The sequence below is a fragment of the Colletotrichum chrysophilum genome, assembly GCF_026319265.1.
Source record: "Colletotrichum chrysophilum strain AFK26 chromosome Unknown scaffold_204, whole genome shotgun sequence".
NCBI lineage: Eukaryota > Fungi > Ascomycota > Sordariomycetes > Glomerellales > Glomerellaceae > Colletotrichum > Colletotrichum chrysophilum.
In genome coordinates, this window is record NW_026517491.1 from 1 (window position 1) to 15,189 (window position 15,189).

General features: G+C 48.6%; 5 protein-coding genes across 5 annotated transcripts; 4 read left to right on the forward strand and 1 right to left on the reverse strand.

Annotated features, from left to right (window-relative positions):
* Positions 1–2,886: 2,886 nt before the first annotated feature.
* Positions 2,887–3,539, forward strand: COL26b_013077 (uncharacterized protein; the record flags this gene model as incomplete). The annotated part of the gene is made up of 3 exons (XM_053185704.1): positions 2,887–3,126; positions 3,181–3,344; positions 3,413–3,539. The coding sequence occupies 3 exons, from the start codon at positions 2,887–2,889 to the stop codon at positions 3,537–3,539; spliced, it is 531 nt and encodes a 176-aa protein (XP_053030335.1).
* A 1,436-nt stretch (positions 3,540–4,975) lies between these two features.
* Positions 4,976–6,350, forward strand: COL26b_013078 (uncharacterized protein; the record flags this gene model as incomplete). Its single annotated transcript, XM_053185705.1, has 5 exons — positions 4,976–5,519; positions 5,576–5,658; positions 5,711–5,923; positions 5,985–6,170; positions 6,240–6,350. The coding sequence occupies 5 exons, from the start codon at positions 4,976–4,978 to the stop codon at positions 6,348–6,350; spliced, it is 1,137 nt and encodes a 378-aa protein (XP_053030336.1).
* A 179-nt stretch (positions 6,351–6,529) lies between these two features.
* COL26b_013079 (uncharacterized protein) lies at positions 6,530–6,802 on the forward strand (the record flags this gene model as incomplete). The annotated part of the gene is made up of 2 exons (XM_053185706.1): positions 6,530–6,545; positions 6,606–6,802. 2 exons carry the CDS (start codon positions 6,530–6,532, stop codon positions 6,800–6,802), a joined length of 213 nt encoding a protein of 70 aa, XP_053030337.1.
* A 1,157-nt stretch (positions 6,803–7,959) lies between these two features.
* On the forward strand, positions 7,960–8,451 carry COL26b_013080 (uncharacterized protein; the record flags this gene model as incomplete). The annotated part of the gene is made up of 1 exon (XM_053185707.1): positions 7,960–8,451. The coding sequence occupies one exon, from the start codon at positions 7,960–7,962 to the stop codon at positions 8,449–8,451; it is 492 nt and encodes a 163-aa protein (XP_053030338.1).
* A 5,141-nt stretch (positions 8,452–13,592) lies between these two features.
* On the reverse strand, positions 13,593–14,985 carry COL26b_013081 (uncharacterized protein; the record flags this gene model as incomplete). Its single annotated transcript, XM_053185708.1, has 2 exons — positions 13,593–14,477; positions 14,872–14,985. 2 exons carry the CDS (start codon positions 14,983–14,985, stop codon positions 13,593–13,595), a joined length of 999 nt encoding a protein of 332 aa, XP_053030339.1.
* Between the last annotated feature and the right edge of the window lie 204 nt (positions 14,986–15,189).

Here is a 15,189-nt window from a genome sequence, read left to right on the forward strand (position 1 = left end):
TTCTGGAAGAAGACTCACATGTATTTAAAGATGAGAAGGGCACCACTCTTTCCCAGAATGGTTCTTCTTTCCTCCAGCTTGGAATGCTCGTAGTAGTAGGCTAGACCAATGGCACCGACCTTGTCCTAGACCCTTACAATATCTTTAGAAACCTTTAGAATATACTTCTTAAGTACTTATATAAGTATAAAAGGATTACTATTATCCTTCTATCTTATATTAAGTAACTTATTAATAAGAGTATTATACAAACTAATAAGTAATATAAAAGTAGTATTATACTCTTTAGTTTATATCTCTTTAGTAATATTATTATTATTAAGTTTAAAGGTATCTGTATTAATATACTTCTTAATATAGTTTAATTATAAAGTAGTATTAATAAAAACTAACTAGAATTACTAATTAGATTTACTTTTTAGCTAAAGAATACTAAATAAAAAGGTCTTAATACTTTTACTTATCTTACTAATTATTTAGAAAGATATAAGTAAAGTAATAAAGAAATAAGAGAGAGTAAATATTATTAATTGATATATTAAAGAGAGTTATAAAAAGTAAAATAATATTACTATTTTAATATATTAATAGGTCAAATAATTTTTTTATATAAGTAGTAACAATCTAATGTATTAAGAGTAATTAGAAGCTATATGACTATTTACTAACTAATCAGATTATATAAATATATAGATAACTATAAAAGTAAGAAGAATATTATAAAAGTAGAAAAACACTTAATTTAAGGCTATAGATACTAGTAATCTAAGTACTAGGCTTATAACCTATAGAGGTATAGGCGTAAATAAGTAGTAACAAGAGTGATATGTGTAATAAGAACTAGCTAAGTGGGCTGCCTAGCTAGGAGGCTAGAAGAAGGCTCTAGGGGGCCCTAGGCCGCACAGGCCACCTGGGGCACCTGGGGGCAGGTGCCGCCACAGATCATGAGAATGCCACGCGTGGCTATGCCAGCGCCGAGGGCTACGCTGTGAGCATTGGCATGTTTTGGAAGACTGGCAAACACTAACCAACCCGTATGTTTAAATCAATTACCGCTGTAATCAAACCTTGCAGCCAGGCAACGATTGAACGAACCAAACCCATGCGATTGACCCTGGGGAATCGTCCTTTCTAGACAAGTGCTGACCGAACGTTTCGCTTAGGGATCGGCTGAGCAGAAGCACAGGGGTTCAGCTTCTATTCCCAGCAGCTGTGCAGGCGTTTTTCTGCGCCGGGGACCTATTACTGCAGCCTGGAACGGGTCTAAGCCGCCTTTTCATTGCACGATCCCGCATTGCAGGAGACCGGAGTTCCTCCATGTCTCTGGTCTAATTATCTCAACTCCTCCTATGATTGATCTGAAAATCGGATTTCTTGAAAACAATCCTTCTCTGGCTTTCAATTCTGGGTCGTCAGATAGAAGTCAATTTTTAAGGTTATTTCCCCGGCAGCGGTATCATGGCATCTTACGAACATACAACGCATGCGGAGCCTGCTCATGTTGAGAACGCCTACATCGAAAACGGCCTTCATCCCGTGCATCACTCCGACAAGATTGTCGGCGGGCCAATAGAGCACCAGTACGATGGCCAGCATTATGGCAGATACACACAAATCAGCGCGGCCACGACACTCAAGGCGGAGAAGAGAATATGCGGTGCCCGGAAACCAGTCTTCGTGCTGTGGTGCATCATCGGCTTTATGGCGGCCATGCTGGTGATGGTTGCTGGCGTGTTTGGGGCTATGATAGCGAACCAGGATGCAAAAATACAGAACATTCAACAAACAAATGGGGGTACAAGGTGAGTTACTAACGACAACGCCACAACTTGCTTAGCGACACCCAGCTAAGGTCTCATTAGAACTGCCTCAGCATCCGCAGCCGCCACGACCTGGGTAGAGATCTCCAATTGGGAGTACGTTGGCTGCTATCGTGATAACGATCAAAGAACTATGCGCGACGAGTACCAAAATTACACCACCAGTCAGACAAATCGACAGTGCAAGGCCTTTTGCGAAAAGAATTACGACTACTTTGGTACCGAGACTGGGGGCGAGTGCTACTGCTCCAGCACAGCGCCAAGCGAAGACGCGCTTTCACCGGCGTGGAATTGTAATGCACCCTGTAGAGGGAGCAGTGATGGAGAGATTTGCGGGGGAGGTTGGTTTCTGAGCGTGTGGAAGAAGTCGAAGAAGGCTTGAATCTTGAGGAGCAGATTAGATCTACAAGACTTCCAGATTAGCGGGCGTTTTGGTCATGAGCTCTCCGGGACGGGAATCATTGCTGGGAGTTCGGTGTGCTATGCATTTTCCTACATACCCAATATTACTGTTTGGCTGCATTGCTTCAATGACTGTTACAATAGACCAACAGGCCTCCTTTATTGACGCAGTCCACTCCAACAGCATGAGTCGATACCGCCATTGAGGGAAGCCCTTCAAACCCGCTGATTCTGGCTAGCTTCCGTGCCTGTTGCCGGCGCCCTCCGGGACGGCACGCGCATTCCGTCCGCCAACGTCCGGGGCCCCGACATGGCTTCCGCGTGTTACATTAGCGCCCCGTATGTGCTTGTAATATGTATGACCAAGGCCTGACATGCGTCGCTCTCTACGGCAACTTCCCGAATTGATCGAGATAGGATATTTGCATGTTCAATGGATGCTCAAATGATGGCGCGATACGAGAAAAGGTACAGCCGCCCGGCATGATGCCTCCAATTGGAAAACGCAACCCGAAAATTGTGTACCTTCCTAATGCATGTTTGCCAAGAATTGACGGTCAAGAAGATCTCCGCAACCTTAAAAACAAAGCACGCGACCTTGCGGCATTCTGGAATCTCATGATCAACACCTAGATCCGTCTACTATTGTTTCGAGGTGATCAATATGCGCGTTCTTCACTTGGGCAGCTTGCTGTCCGTCGTGTCCGGCGCTCTTGCCGCGACCTTCACCTCATGCTCTAGCACTCAAATAGCCACCCTCGAAGCGGCGATCGAGCGAGCCACGAACAAGTCGTATGCAGCTATTGACCATCTGGAAGCCAACCCCAATGGCAGCGACATCCAGACAACATGGTACGGCACGTTTAGCACCGAGCGTTACAACCGTGTTTTGACCGCTTTCAAGGTAATTTCCTATCTAGCATCAAATATGCCAGGGCATGCTGACCGAATCGCGTAGAAATTCGCGCCTGATCTGGCCACGACATTCAGATATGACTGCTCCTGCACCAGCTCAGTTGTGTTTGCCACGATCGGTGGTACTTATGGCGACGTGAAGATTTGTAGTGTGTACTTCAATGAAGAACTGCTGCCGCCTACTGGACGTCATCGCAACCAATGGGAGTAAGTCCAAATCCAGTCAGTATCTTACACTTACCTAGATAATAGAAGTTCTAAGCAATTTCTACTAGCACCATTATCCATGAAGCGACGCATTTCAGAGACGTTCTGGGCACCACTGACTACGGCTATGGTGTCGACTACTGCAAGCAATTTGCTTTGGAGGATCCTGAAAAGGCGGTCAAGAATGCTGAGTAAGTCATCAAAAGCCTCTGAAAAAGGTGTTGGCCCAGGTTAACGTGTATCTTGCAGCAACCACCCCCGTTTCGTAGTGGAAGCGCCACCATGGGGCCCTTAGAGAGTATCCGATCTTGCTGCAGAGGAGGAGACCGTGGGTAATGCCCAAACTTCTGCACATTATTCGAAGGAGCTGACAAGAAGTGGAAGCTGCTGACAGAATCAAACATTGAACCCTTTTCCATACCCTTTTCCATAAAAGAAATAGCAGTCCTCTTTCGTAGATATTGCCTACGAAGTATGTTGATAAAGGACGTGGCAAAGACATTAATCATATGGACAGCACAAAAGCTCGCCCTTCATTTGTTCCAGCGCTCTTGTGTTCCGTGCTCTTACCTTCAAGGCTGTAGCAGGAAGCAGGAAAGTCATTTGATTTTAAGATCGCCTGCTTTTCCTGTGGCTATACTCTAATCACTTTACTGTCATTATCGTTGTCTTCGTTGTCGTCATCCTCGTTGTCGTCGTCTTCGTTGTCGTCGTCTTCGTTGTCGCCGCTTCTATTACTATTATTATTATTTCTATCCTTATCTTTAGTTCTATTACATTTATTATTATCGTTTTAATTATCTTCATCCATTCATTATTATCGCTATTGCTAGTTCTGTACTTCAGCCACGTCTATGGGATTGTCATTGGCGCAACTGGAGTTGAACACAGGGGGCCTTCACAAGAAACCCAAGAGAAGATCTTAGTCGGGTGACAGTCGGTCAGGTTGTGTAAGGGAGTTCACATAATGAAGTCCGTCTGAAGATGAATAAAATATTGGGTATATTTGGGTACTGTGCAGCTTCTTACGTGTAGACGTCAAAAGGCTCCAGGGTTTGTGCGACGTGCATACAGCATGCGAGAAAACAACCTTCCGAGTAAGAAGCCTTTTCGTGGATTAAGTTCCATAAATACACATCTGAATGGACTTTTATCGGTATTGTCGCAAGAACTCCCGAATAGCAGCCGGCACTGTGGCCGTGTTGCCATGGATGATAAGCTCGCAATCACCCCCGACTCTGTCGTCTTACATCCGCCGATCGACCCCACGATAATGCACCACATACGATTGGTCGACTCCGTCGGACAGCCCCCGACACCTCCCAACACCAACGAGATTCTGCAGCGCCATACTCAAAGAGACAAGAACGTAACGTTCTGGCATATCTAGCGAGAGCTGCTTTGCCTCCATCGGGGATATGGTCCGGTTCTACCTTTGGCATCCAGGCATGTTTGGTGCTATCAATGCATGGCAGACATGCCTCGGCCGTCTGAAATTCGCTCCTCCGATTGCGCAACCTAAGCTAGTGTCGATGGAAGAAGGCATACATATGCTGCCATGCTGCCGTATTTGAAGCTGACTACCGTGGAAATTACACTCTTCCCTCACGGCATCTTACCACGCCTTGAAGATGACGGAATCGCAGCCTACGAAATCACCCTCGCGGTCCTTCCGCTCTTTCATTTGGGATACCGACACCCATCTCAAGAGCCATGAAGAACGAGTCCTTCTCCGCAAACTGGACTGGTCCATCCTCACCATCGGGTGCCTGGGGTTCTTCATGAAGTACCTAGACCAAGGTAACCTGGCAAACGCCTATGTGTCGGGGATGCAGGAGGACCTGAAAATGTTCGGAAACGAGTACACCTACGCTCAGACAGCATACACTTGCGCGTATGCCATCATGCAAGTGCCGAGCACCCTAATCGTGCAGAAGATTCGCCCAAGTATCTGGCTGGCTTGTATGGAAGTTGCATGGGGCGTCTTCACCTTTGCTCAGGCTGGCACTCATAGCTCCAGCCAGCTGTATGCGTTTCGGTTCTTCGTGGGCTTCTTTGAAAGCAGTTTCTTCCCCGTGTTGCTCTACGTGCTTGGGAGCTGGTATACGAAGACGGAGCTTGCTAAGAGAGTGGCCATTTTTCACATGACTGCACCCCTTGGCTCTGCCTTTGGAGGTAAGTGTTGATGAAAACGTCTATCTTTCAACATTGTTGACTAAGCCCTTTTGTAGGATATCTTCAAGCAGCCGTGTACAAGAGTCTTGATGATGCCCATGGTCTGTCTGGATGGCGATGGCTATACATCGTTTGTGGAGTAAGTCGAAGAAAAGATCCGTGAAATTTCACCTCGATACTGATTAACCCAGTGTATGACTGTGCCCGTCGGTCTAGCGACGTTCTTCTTCCTCCCCGATACGCCATACACCACGAAGTCGAGGTTCCTGACCGCCAAGGAATGCGAGCTGGCTATCGAGAGAGTCCAAAAGGCTGGCAAGGCGGCACCTGCAGGAGTGACCTTTGCTACCTTCAAGCGTGTCTTATCAAAGTGGAGGTGGTATGCGTTTGTGCTGGGTTATGTGGTGAGTGCATATCAGGCGTCGTGCAGATGCGATACCAAGGTTGCTGATAAGGACGTTGCAGCTGTATGGCGAATCCTGCCAAGCCAGCGGCTACTTCGGTATCTGGCTCAAATCGGAAAACTACTCGGTCGTTGACAGAAACGTGATCCCTACCGGCTCGAGGCTGATCATGGCCTTTTGCGTCATTCTATGGGGCTTTTTGTCTGATTACACTGGCAGCCGTTTTGCTTTGATTTTGATACCTTTGGTAAGCCGCGCATTCGCCGTATCATTTGTGTGAAGATATCGGAATAATGCTGACTGATAGTCGAAATAGATACTGGGCCTCATACCCAACGGCATCTTGGCTGTATGGCCTGCTAGTGTGCCCCTGAAAGAGGCCGCATTCCTCACGAGCAGCATACATTTGATGACAGCAGTGTTGTAAGCATATCAAATCAATTTCGGCAAGGAGCCTCTCCGTATTGATTAGCAATTCTTAGCTATACCTGGGCCAACGAAGTCTGCGCTGGCGACAACGAAGAACGCGCACTGGTCATTAGCAGCATGAACGGGATGCAATATGCAGTTGACGCCTGGCTACCTATCGTGATTTTCCCTCAAACCATGGCCCCCAGTTTCAGTAAGTCGCGAAAGATTGACGCAAAGCTGTTCTGCGTCCGCTAACAGCTTGGTCACTTAGGACGTGGTTTTCCCGCTACTTTCGGGTTCATCATCGCCGCGATAATTGCGGTCATCAGCATCAGACTCCTCCTGTTGCGCGAACAGAAGAAGAATCCCGAAGCTCCAGTGACTTCTCTAGGGGCTGGTGTTGTTATTGAGCACGACAAAACGGCAGATAGCGCAGGAGAGGCCGATAGAGCCACTGAAAAGAATTAGAGCATGATGTTTCTGTCGCGCGGAGCGATGGCAAACTACCGAGTGATGGTCGGTATCGTGAGTGGATGGAGCTTCCGTGATTGAGGATTTGGAGGCGCAGCAGGAAGTAACTTCCAGGCTCAATGCCATTGTCATTGAGGGTGAATGCTTCCTTTTGTAGGCGTGAATGGGCAGGTCAGCGCTAATTTACCAAAGCATTGCCGTCCGATATGGGACTTGTGGCTTGGTCGTTTTGGGGACATCGGAAAGAAGAGCCTTGCCCACGTCATATTCTGTCAATCAAAGATCAGCAAACGCTGTGTAACTGCCCAGAATAAGCTTGTTCAACCAACTGCCGTGTATGTCTCGTAAAGTCGCAATCTCATTTGCTGGTGAACATCCCACCGGTACAACCACCCCCACGAAGAACTCACCACCAGCAACCCATCTCGCCAGACTGATACCACAATGACTCGAGACTTCCACTTTCGGCGACACCGTCGATCCATTGCCTCACCAACTTGGAAATCCTTCGGCAAGGTTCTTCATGCAGTCCGGCAGCTCGTCTCATGTCAGCTTACGCTCAAGCCGTGCGTGCGAGGCGAACGCCAGTCAGTTGACAGCAGTTCGCTCATCATTGCGAAACCAAAGACCAAAAGCTCGGGACAAGCTCCAAGAGCTGCGATGCCCAATCAGGCAATCCTGGAGAACTATGCATTTATGCCCTCGCAGCCTTATTATGCTTCGGCGCTCTCAATTGGGCATCACTGGGAAATTCACAGACCGTGCACTCCTGGTAAACCACGCCTCTCTTGCCAGGATGCTTCATGTAACTCGTCGAGTCGTCTCGGATTATTCGCACAAGTGACCCCGCAGCCGGCAGTTCCGAGTTACGTGTTTCACCGAGCTACTTAAGCTTCGACAGTCCAATATTGATAAAGCTAGCGGCGCATGGAGGAATTTTCCAGAGTTGTTCTCATCTCATTCCATCTCATTCTAGCTGCATCCTTCATCGCAAAGACGGCCAAATCTCACCTTCAACCTGCAGCGAGGGCCAGTTCTCATCATCGCGATATCGAGCGCGACCGTGGTTTGCGATAAGACTCTTCTCAACCGAAAAGAACGAACAGATCGCCTGACGACACACATACGCCAGCCACCACACGGGAACGCGCAAGATGGCGACACAACCGCAAAAAGCGATCATCAAGGGGTCATCCGCAGTCCCGGGGATCTACCAGCTCACAATCATGACCGTCGAGCCCATCTTCGCGATCCTGGGCGCGGTCATGACGCTGCACGCGCCGAACCAGTATCAGGCGGGGCTGACGCGCAACTCGCACACCTACGCGCCTCACACGCAGTTTCTCTTCACCCAGCTGAGCGGAGGATGGCTCTATTTCGCCTTCATGGAGGGCGTGGTGCTGCGGCTCTTCGATGACCTGAATCTCTGGCGCGTCGTCTGTGCGGGCATGCTCCTGAGCGACGCGGCCTACATGCACGGATCGGCACAGGCCATTGGGGGCTGGGAGGTCTGGTTGAAGTACCAAGAGTGGACCGTTGAGGATTGGGTCATCTTTTGGTCGACGGCACCGATGGTCTTGGTTCGGATTTTGATTGTGCTTGGAATTGGAGTGAGAACTTCTGCCAAGGGAGTGAAGGCGGAGTAATCGCGCTCAAGGAATACAGCCCGGTTGTGTTGAGCGTTGTGTATCCTTCCAGGCACTCTTTTTGTATATGGTAGAGCAAGGAATCGCCTATGGCAGCCCCATGTTAGATTATCTTTGGTTCATTCCTGGTGTAGATAGTTCATCTCACAACTTGAAAAGCGAAATATTGGAGCTACAAGAACTGACGTCACCCGTGCGCGCTGAGGTCAACACCATTAGTAGCTTTGACATGCCGTACATAGCGCCTCGCCCATGACTCGCGCTGAGGGCAGTGTCAAGCATGGAGCTAAATGGTGTGGACCAAGTGAATTCATTCAGAGCCGCTAACTACTTGCATATACAGCGGAGGTCAGTGGTGTTTCAAATGGCACAAGTCTATTGGATGTGTAATCTATCGCGTTGCTTGCAGGTTGCTGTCCCCTCAAATCTCAAAATTGCCTAGCTAGACAGGTATCTTCAACGGACTTCCAGCCGCCTTAGCTACTATGAAGATCCAAATCCAGAATATGGTGATACTGCAAATTCTGTATTAGTTGTAAGGGATCGTGGTAACAGACGGGTTTTCAACTCACGAGGTAGACGGCTAGCAATTGCAAGCTTGACAAGCACTCGTAGCGCACGTGTCGTCTGCGACTTCCGCAAGAACACATGCATTGTATATAGGTTCAACACAGCAGCATTGCTTGGCGCTGGCAATGCCCAAGAAGGTAACCGCAGCAACGAGTAAGGAGGTAACGCGCATGTTGACAGAGCTGCAGCGAGCGACTTTGATGATTGAATTGGAAAATGAACGATGGCGAATGAAGTACTGAGGTCAATTGAGGTATCACGGAGACTATTTATGTTCCAAAGGATGGCCGGTTCCTGTTGTTGTGTAATGGGCGTCGGCATCGTGTAAGGTTCCGTCGGACGGCTTAATAGTATAAGGTTTCCCTAAGCGGTGAAGCTCTCCTAGTTGGGAAACTGAGGCGACTTTTACTAGTTGGAAACGTGCACAGGTGGGTTTCTCATTTCGGGCTTTGCAAAGAACACAATTCTACATGCAAGCTGGGCAGCTGGGACAGGTCATGGAATGAGTTTTACGATCCGGGTGGGTAGTGGGCATAGACGACGATATCGACGGCGACGACAGCAACAACAGCAACGACGACGATAACGACGACGACGATAACAACGACGACAATAGGGATAGGGAGAGGGAGAGGGAGAGAGAAAGGGACGATAGGGATGATAAGGATAATAAAGATAATAATAACAGTAAAATTATTTAGCTAAAACAGACTACTAGGCCTAGTATAAGTGTTATCCGCCTAGATAGCAAAACTCTATAGAATTTAGGGTAAGAGTGATTTGCATATAACAATCTAAGATTATGCTATTAGACTGAGTCTAGGTCTTAATAGATCATAAGTAAAATAAAGGAGGGCAAGTTGAAGGTATCTGCTGAGAAATAAGGCGTTCAGGGGAACTAAGATTTGTTATATTGTGAGGTGTTAAGTTAAAACTGTCGTCTTTAGGGAAAACCTCGCGCACTAACGTATGGATTGCAGCATAAGTTCTGCATTCAATAGCCTAGTGCTCTAGCGCAAAGTACCATTTCTTTTAACCTCACGTAGAAAACGCACCTTTTAAAGCTCCTAGGTGCTGTCACTACAGCTTGTAATTATAGCTTGATATGCCTAGATGCAATAACAACAGAGGAGAAAAAGAATGTTGAGAAATGAAAGATGATGAGCACGTAATGCGAATGTGAATATGGAACTGAAAAGAATACAGAGAGAAAAAGAAGAAACAAGTACGCCCTACTGCCTCGGGGCAGTGTCCATCCAGCGCTTCCAGACGGTTTCCCAGAGCTCCTTAATCTGGACATTCTTTCATGCTGCTGCTTAACCCCTCAGCCATCGAGGCATCCTTGGGAGATGCAGTGGTAACGATTGAGTCAATGTAAAGACTGAAGTAGGAGTTGGCGCGGCTGTCTGGAATTGCCTCAGAGATCAGATGGGGAAGGTACCCTCTGAGAAGAAGGCAGAAGTGCCCCCAGTCTGTCTACCCCTTAAGGTTGATTTCAGCCGCTAAGGTACTGACAAGCTTAGAACCACCTCACTTGCGAAACGTCTACGCAATAACACTAAATTCATAATTGTTTTAGATTTCCTTAAATACAAGACAGCCTTCGTTAGTGGTGATGAGAGGTTTTTATGCTCTCCGAGATAGAATGAGAGGATGGCTTAAAGCGCAGAGCTGATACCGCGGATTATCTTTCAGAAAACCAAGCTACAAGTCACATTGAATATCCGCAAGATTATGTCACTTGCCAGTGCCGATGACGAAGTCGAGGGTGTTGGTTCGCACTCGCCAGGTGGCTTAGATTGAATGGTCCATAACTCGTGAATATCCGTCATCGTAACGAGAATTATCACAATCTCGTTCATTCTCTCTCAAACTGCCCCATTTCCGATTGAATACCGCCCTTCTACAACATGTTTTGCTCCGTGTGTCTCAAATGCCTCAGGAGTTGCCTCGTTCCCTACGCGTTGTCGGTCGACGTAGTGGGCAAGATCGGCTACAGCTGGCCTCCGCAAGATATTATGCCTTTGACTGAGAGCCAAAAGCAAAGGCTTGCGACGAGTAAGATGTTTGTTTCTCAGGTGCCGTGTCTCACTAGTTTGCTCATGTACTGATTCAGACTCGCCTGATCCGACCAAACGATTCAACCCTGAAAGATATGCATATGGGCACCATAACACGCCCAAATCATTTTTAAAATCGGGAGGAGAAGGTTGCAAGATATGCAGTTCTCTGCGGGTCAACACTGAATACACGGAGTATATGGTTACTTTCGGATATTTCACCTTGTTCAGTATCAAGTTCGGCATAGCAACACACACCGTGCCTCTCACGATGTATATCATTTGTGAGAACGAATCTTTCAGTCGCTATGGCGAGTTCTGGCCATATTCAAGTTAGTATGATTCGAACATAGCTATATGTATGTTATGAAAACGACCGACAGAGCTAACTCAAATTCACAGCAATTCAACGTCAGATCCACAACACGATTTTCGAATCAACTGATGCTCCGAGTACCTGGGCTACCATCCAGCACTGGATGAGAAGTTGCGCCGATAATCATATTTTATGCAAAGTCCAGTCGACATTTATCCCTACACGTCTCCTGAAACTGGACACGACCGGCGGAAAGGGAATTTTCGCCTGATTGTCCGCGAGGAAGTTGAACCTGGATCGGACTACGCCGCCCTAAGCCATTGCTGGGGAACCAAATATTGGGACCCGGATCTCACGCTTGGGGCTTCCACGCTGACAGACTTGTCAAGGGGGAAGCCCCTTTCTTGTCTACCAAAGACTTTCAAAGATGCCTTCATGGCTCTGGAACGGCTCGGGTTACAGTACATATGGATAGATCGCTTGTGCATTCTTCAAGACTCCGAGGCCGACTGGAATCGGGAATCATCATCGATGCATAATGTGTTCAGGAGTGCGTTTCTTTGCTTTGCAGCTTTGGGTGCAGAGAATGATGAAGGATGTCTTTACTTTCGCCGAGATCCGAACGAAATCAAGCCCGGTATTGTCGACTTTTCTCTATATGTAAACTCAGATCCGTTAGTCAACGCAGAAGAAATCTCCTTGCTTCACAGTAGGAGCTTCGACCAAGCAACTCTTTGCAAGCGAGCCTGAATTCTGCAGGAGAGAGTCCTAAGTCCACGAACGATTTACTGGGGTAAAGAGCAAGTCTTTTGGGAGTGCCATGAAGCGCATTGTTCCGAGAGCCAACCAGATACCGACTGGATTGGCGCCGCATGGGTTCGGGATAATGAGTTTCGAGACCTAGGGTCCATTTACGAACGAAATACATTCAAAACTCTCATGCCTCGACATCCGGTGGGTCCATGGCCGACTTCCGAACTTCATTACCTTCAATGGCGTGACCTGGTTCACTCTTACTCGCAGTGCCAACTTACAAAACCACGCGATAAGTTGGTGGCAATATCAGCCATTGCAAAACAAACGAGAAGCTCTTTGGAAGCCCTTGGCGAAGCATCAAGATATTTGGCAGGGATATGGGAGGCTCAATTACCTGGGGCTTTGGCGTGGCTTGTGATGCGAGACAGCGCACGCGAGAGACGGCCTGTCAGATACCGGGCACCCTCTTGGTCCTGGGCCGCAGTGGATGGGGAAATTATGTGTCCCCGGCAGACTTATGGCGACTCGTTGTGCGAACTCGTTTCAGCATATACCACTCTCCGGACCGATGATGAGACTGGCCGGGTAACCGATGGCGCCGTTACAATTGAAGGTGCATTGCTATTAGCCGCAGTCGGTGATGTTCACTTTGAGCCGGAAATGGGGAGACAAATGAAGGCAGAAACGTGCCGTGAAGTCACGGTCTTTGAATTTCGATACCCTGAGCTTCTAGGTGTACACGGAGATATGATCGATTTAAAATCCCAACCCTCAATATGCTTCGATACTCTGGACGACATTTGCGCCGAGGTTTGTTTCCTACCTACCGTTTTTGAGAATGGGTATGTCTTAGGACCCGCCTTGGTTCCAAAGGAGGGCAGGTTCACACGAGTTGGTGCGATTGTGGCTAAAGTGTGGAATGATAACTGGAAGTCAGGGTTGGCATGGCTGACCCAGCTCCCCAAACGGACTGTAGTTATTAGATAGCTGGCCACTTATATCTTTCATGATGAATTACACCCGAGGAAGAGATTGGAGTGCTGAAAGTGGAACCAATGATAGCAAAACAGCTTTGCAGCCACATGTACAGCAGGCATTCAATATCTGTCGAGCAAAAAGGCTCGGTGCTCCAGATTGCTTAAGGTTGGCAGGGCGAATACATGTCAAATGCGACATCAGAATGAAGTTTAACAAGACAATGGAACAGTTGAATTGTTACAATTCAGGGACAGTGACGCTAGAAATGAAAAGTCAAGCGACGCGAAAGATATGGTTAACAGAGGGGGTTGTCACCCGGCCAGATCTTAGAACCCTCTCAATACGATGCAACAGCTGTGTCAGTGCCACATTCATACGTCCTAACGCACTGGGTCTTGGTTGTGATCGAAAAATGAAATGCAATTGCTCGCTTCCTGAAAACTGCCCAGACCTTCAAAGTCTTATTCTAGTCTTCCTTTATTCCACCATTTGGCATCTTCCACCTCGGCCTCACCCGTCTTGATTTGTGTCACCACACTCTTACTCCTCGCCAACGGGTCAACCTGCCGCACCACAAACTCGTCCAGATACCGCCCATTCGGCGGCGCCCGCGATTCCTGTCGCAGGCTCGCCTCGCTCCCAACCCTCGACCTCCTGTCCGGCTCCATCTCCAAGTCATCGTCCAACTCGACGCTCTCCAACCGCCTGGCCTCGCGCGTGACCTCGATCTCCTTGGTGACAAAGATGCCGTCTCCGAAATCGCCAAAATGCTTCCGCAACACGGGCCAGAAGATGGGTACGCTGCACGCCACCATGGCCAGGTCGACCTCGACGCAGGCGATGACGACGCTGATCGGGGCGTACCACGTGTAGTCGAGGGTCGGTAGGGTCGCGGCCTTGTGCTGGACCACGGAGATGAGGCGGACGATCGAGATGGCGTTGACGATGAGGCCGATGGTGAGCAGGACGAGCAGGCCGAGCTTGGACTTGAGCGTGGCGTCGCGCTTGAAGTAGAGGGGCACGGGGATCGCGAGGACGAGGAGGTCGAGGATGACGTTCAGGGCGGCGTGGCTCGCGTAGGTGCCGTAGAAGATGTCGGCGTTGAGGGAGCCGTAGCCCCAGCGGGCGGCGGGGACTTGCCAGTCCCAGTAGGCGCGGATGGGGTAGCAGGGGATCCAGCCGAGGAAGCTGTAGGCGATGGCCCAGAGTCCGGTGAAGAGGATCATGGCTTTGCAGGCGCTGCGGAGGAAGCCGGGCTGGTCGTAGATTCGGACGTACTGGAAGAGCAGGGATAGTTTGATGAAGGCTGTTGACATCTGGTAGGAGGCACTCGTGATGTAAAACGTCTGAAATGGCCAACGTTAGTTGGGCAATTGTTGATAGACCGGTAACCGGGGGGGACTCGTCACGGGGCTCGTACGCAGAGATAGTTTTGCACGTCTGAAGCTGTTAGTTCGTAGAGATGCTTGCCCAAGCCAAAGGAAGTCGCTTTGCCATGTGTCAGCCAAGAAGCCATCGAGATGATCACATCTGAGATGTGACAACTTACAAACACAAGCACCAATGGTGCCAGTTGTCGTCGTCAACAGCGATAATACGACGAACAGATCGTCCCATCCCAGAGCCTTAACCACCATCCCCCGCGTGTACATACGAAAGGCGACACATATCCATGCGACGACCTAGAGCGCCAATGTCAGATCACACAAATCGCTTCACATTTCGGGTGGAAGACCATACCTCAAAGGTGATGGCGACACCCAGGATCGTGCCCTTCTCGTTCACCAGCGGCTTCGGCTCGTGGGAGTTGTCGTATCCGGTGCCGAACAGCGTATAAATCGTTTTTCCATCCATGGCTGTCAAACCACGGTGGGGGATCAAAACATTAGACAGAAAAGAGAAGTGAGTCTGACCCAAACCAAGCAGTAAAACTTGGGAACAAGTCAAGAAGCCGTGGGGTGATCAGTGCAGGAAAAGACTAGCAGAGGAAGCAGGTAGGTTATGTGAATATCAAGATAGAGACAAGCCCCATCCCTTCTCGAAAGAAAAGAAACGAAG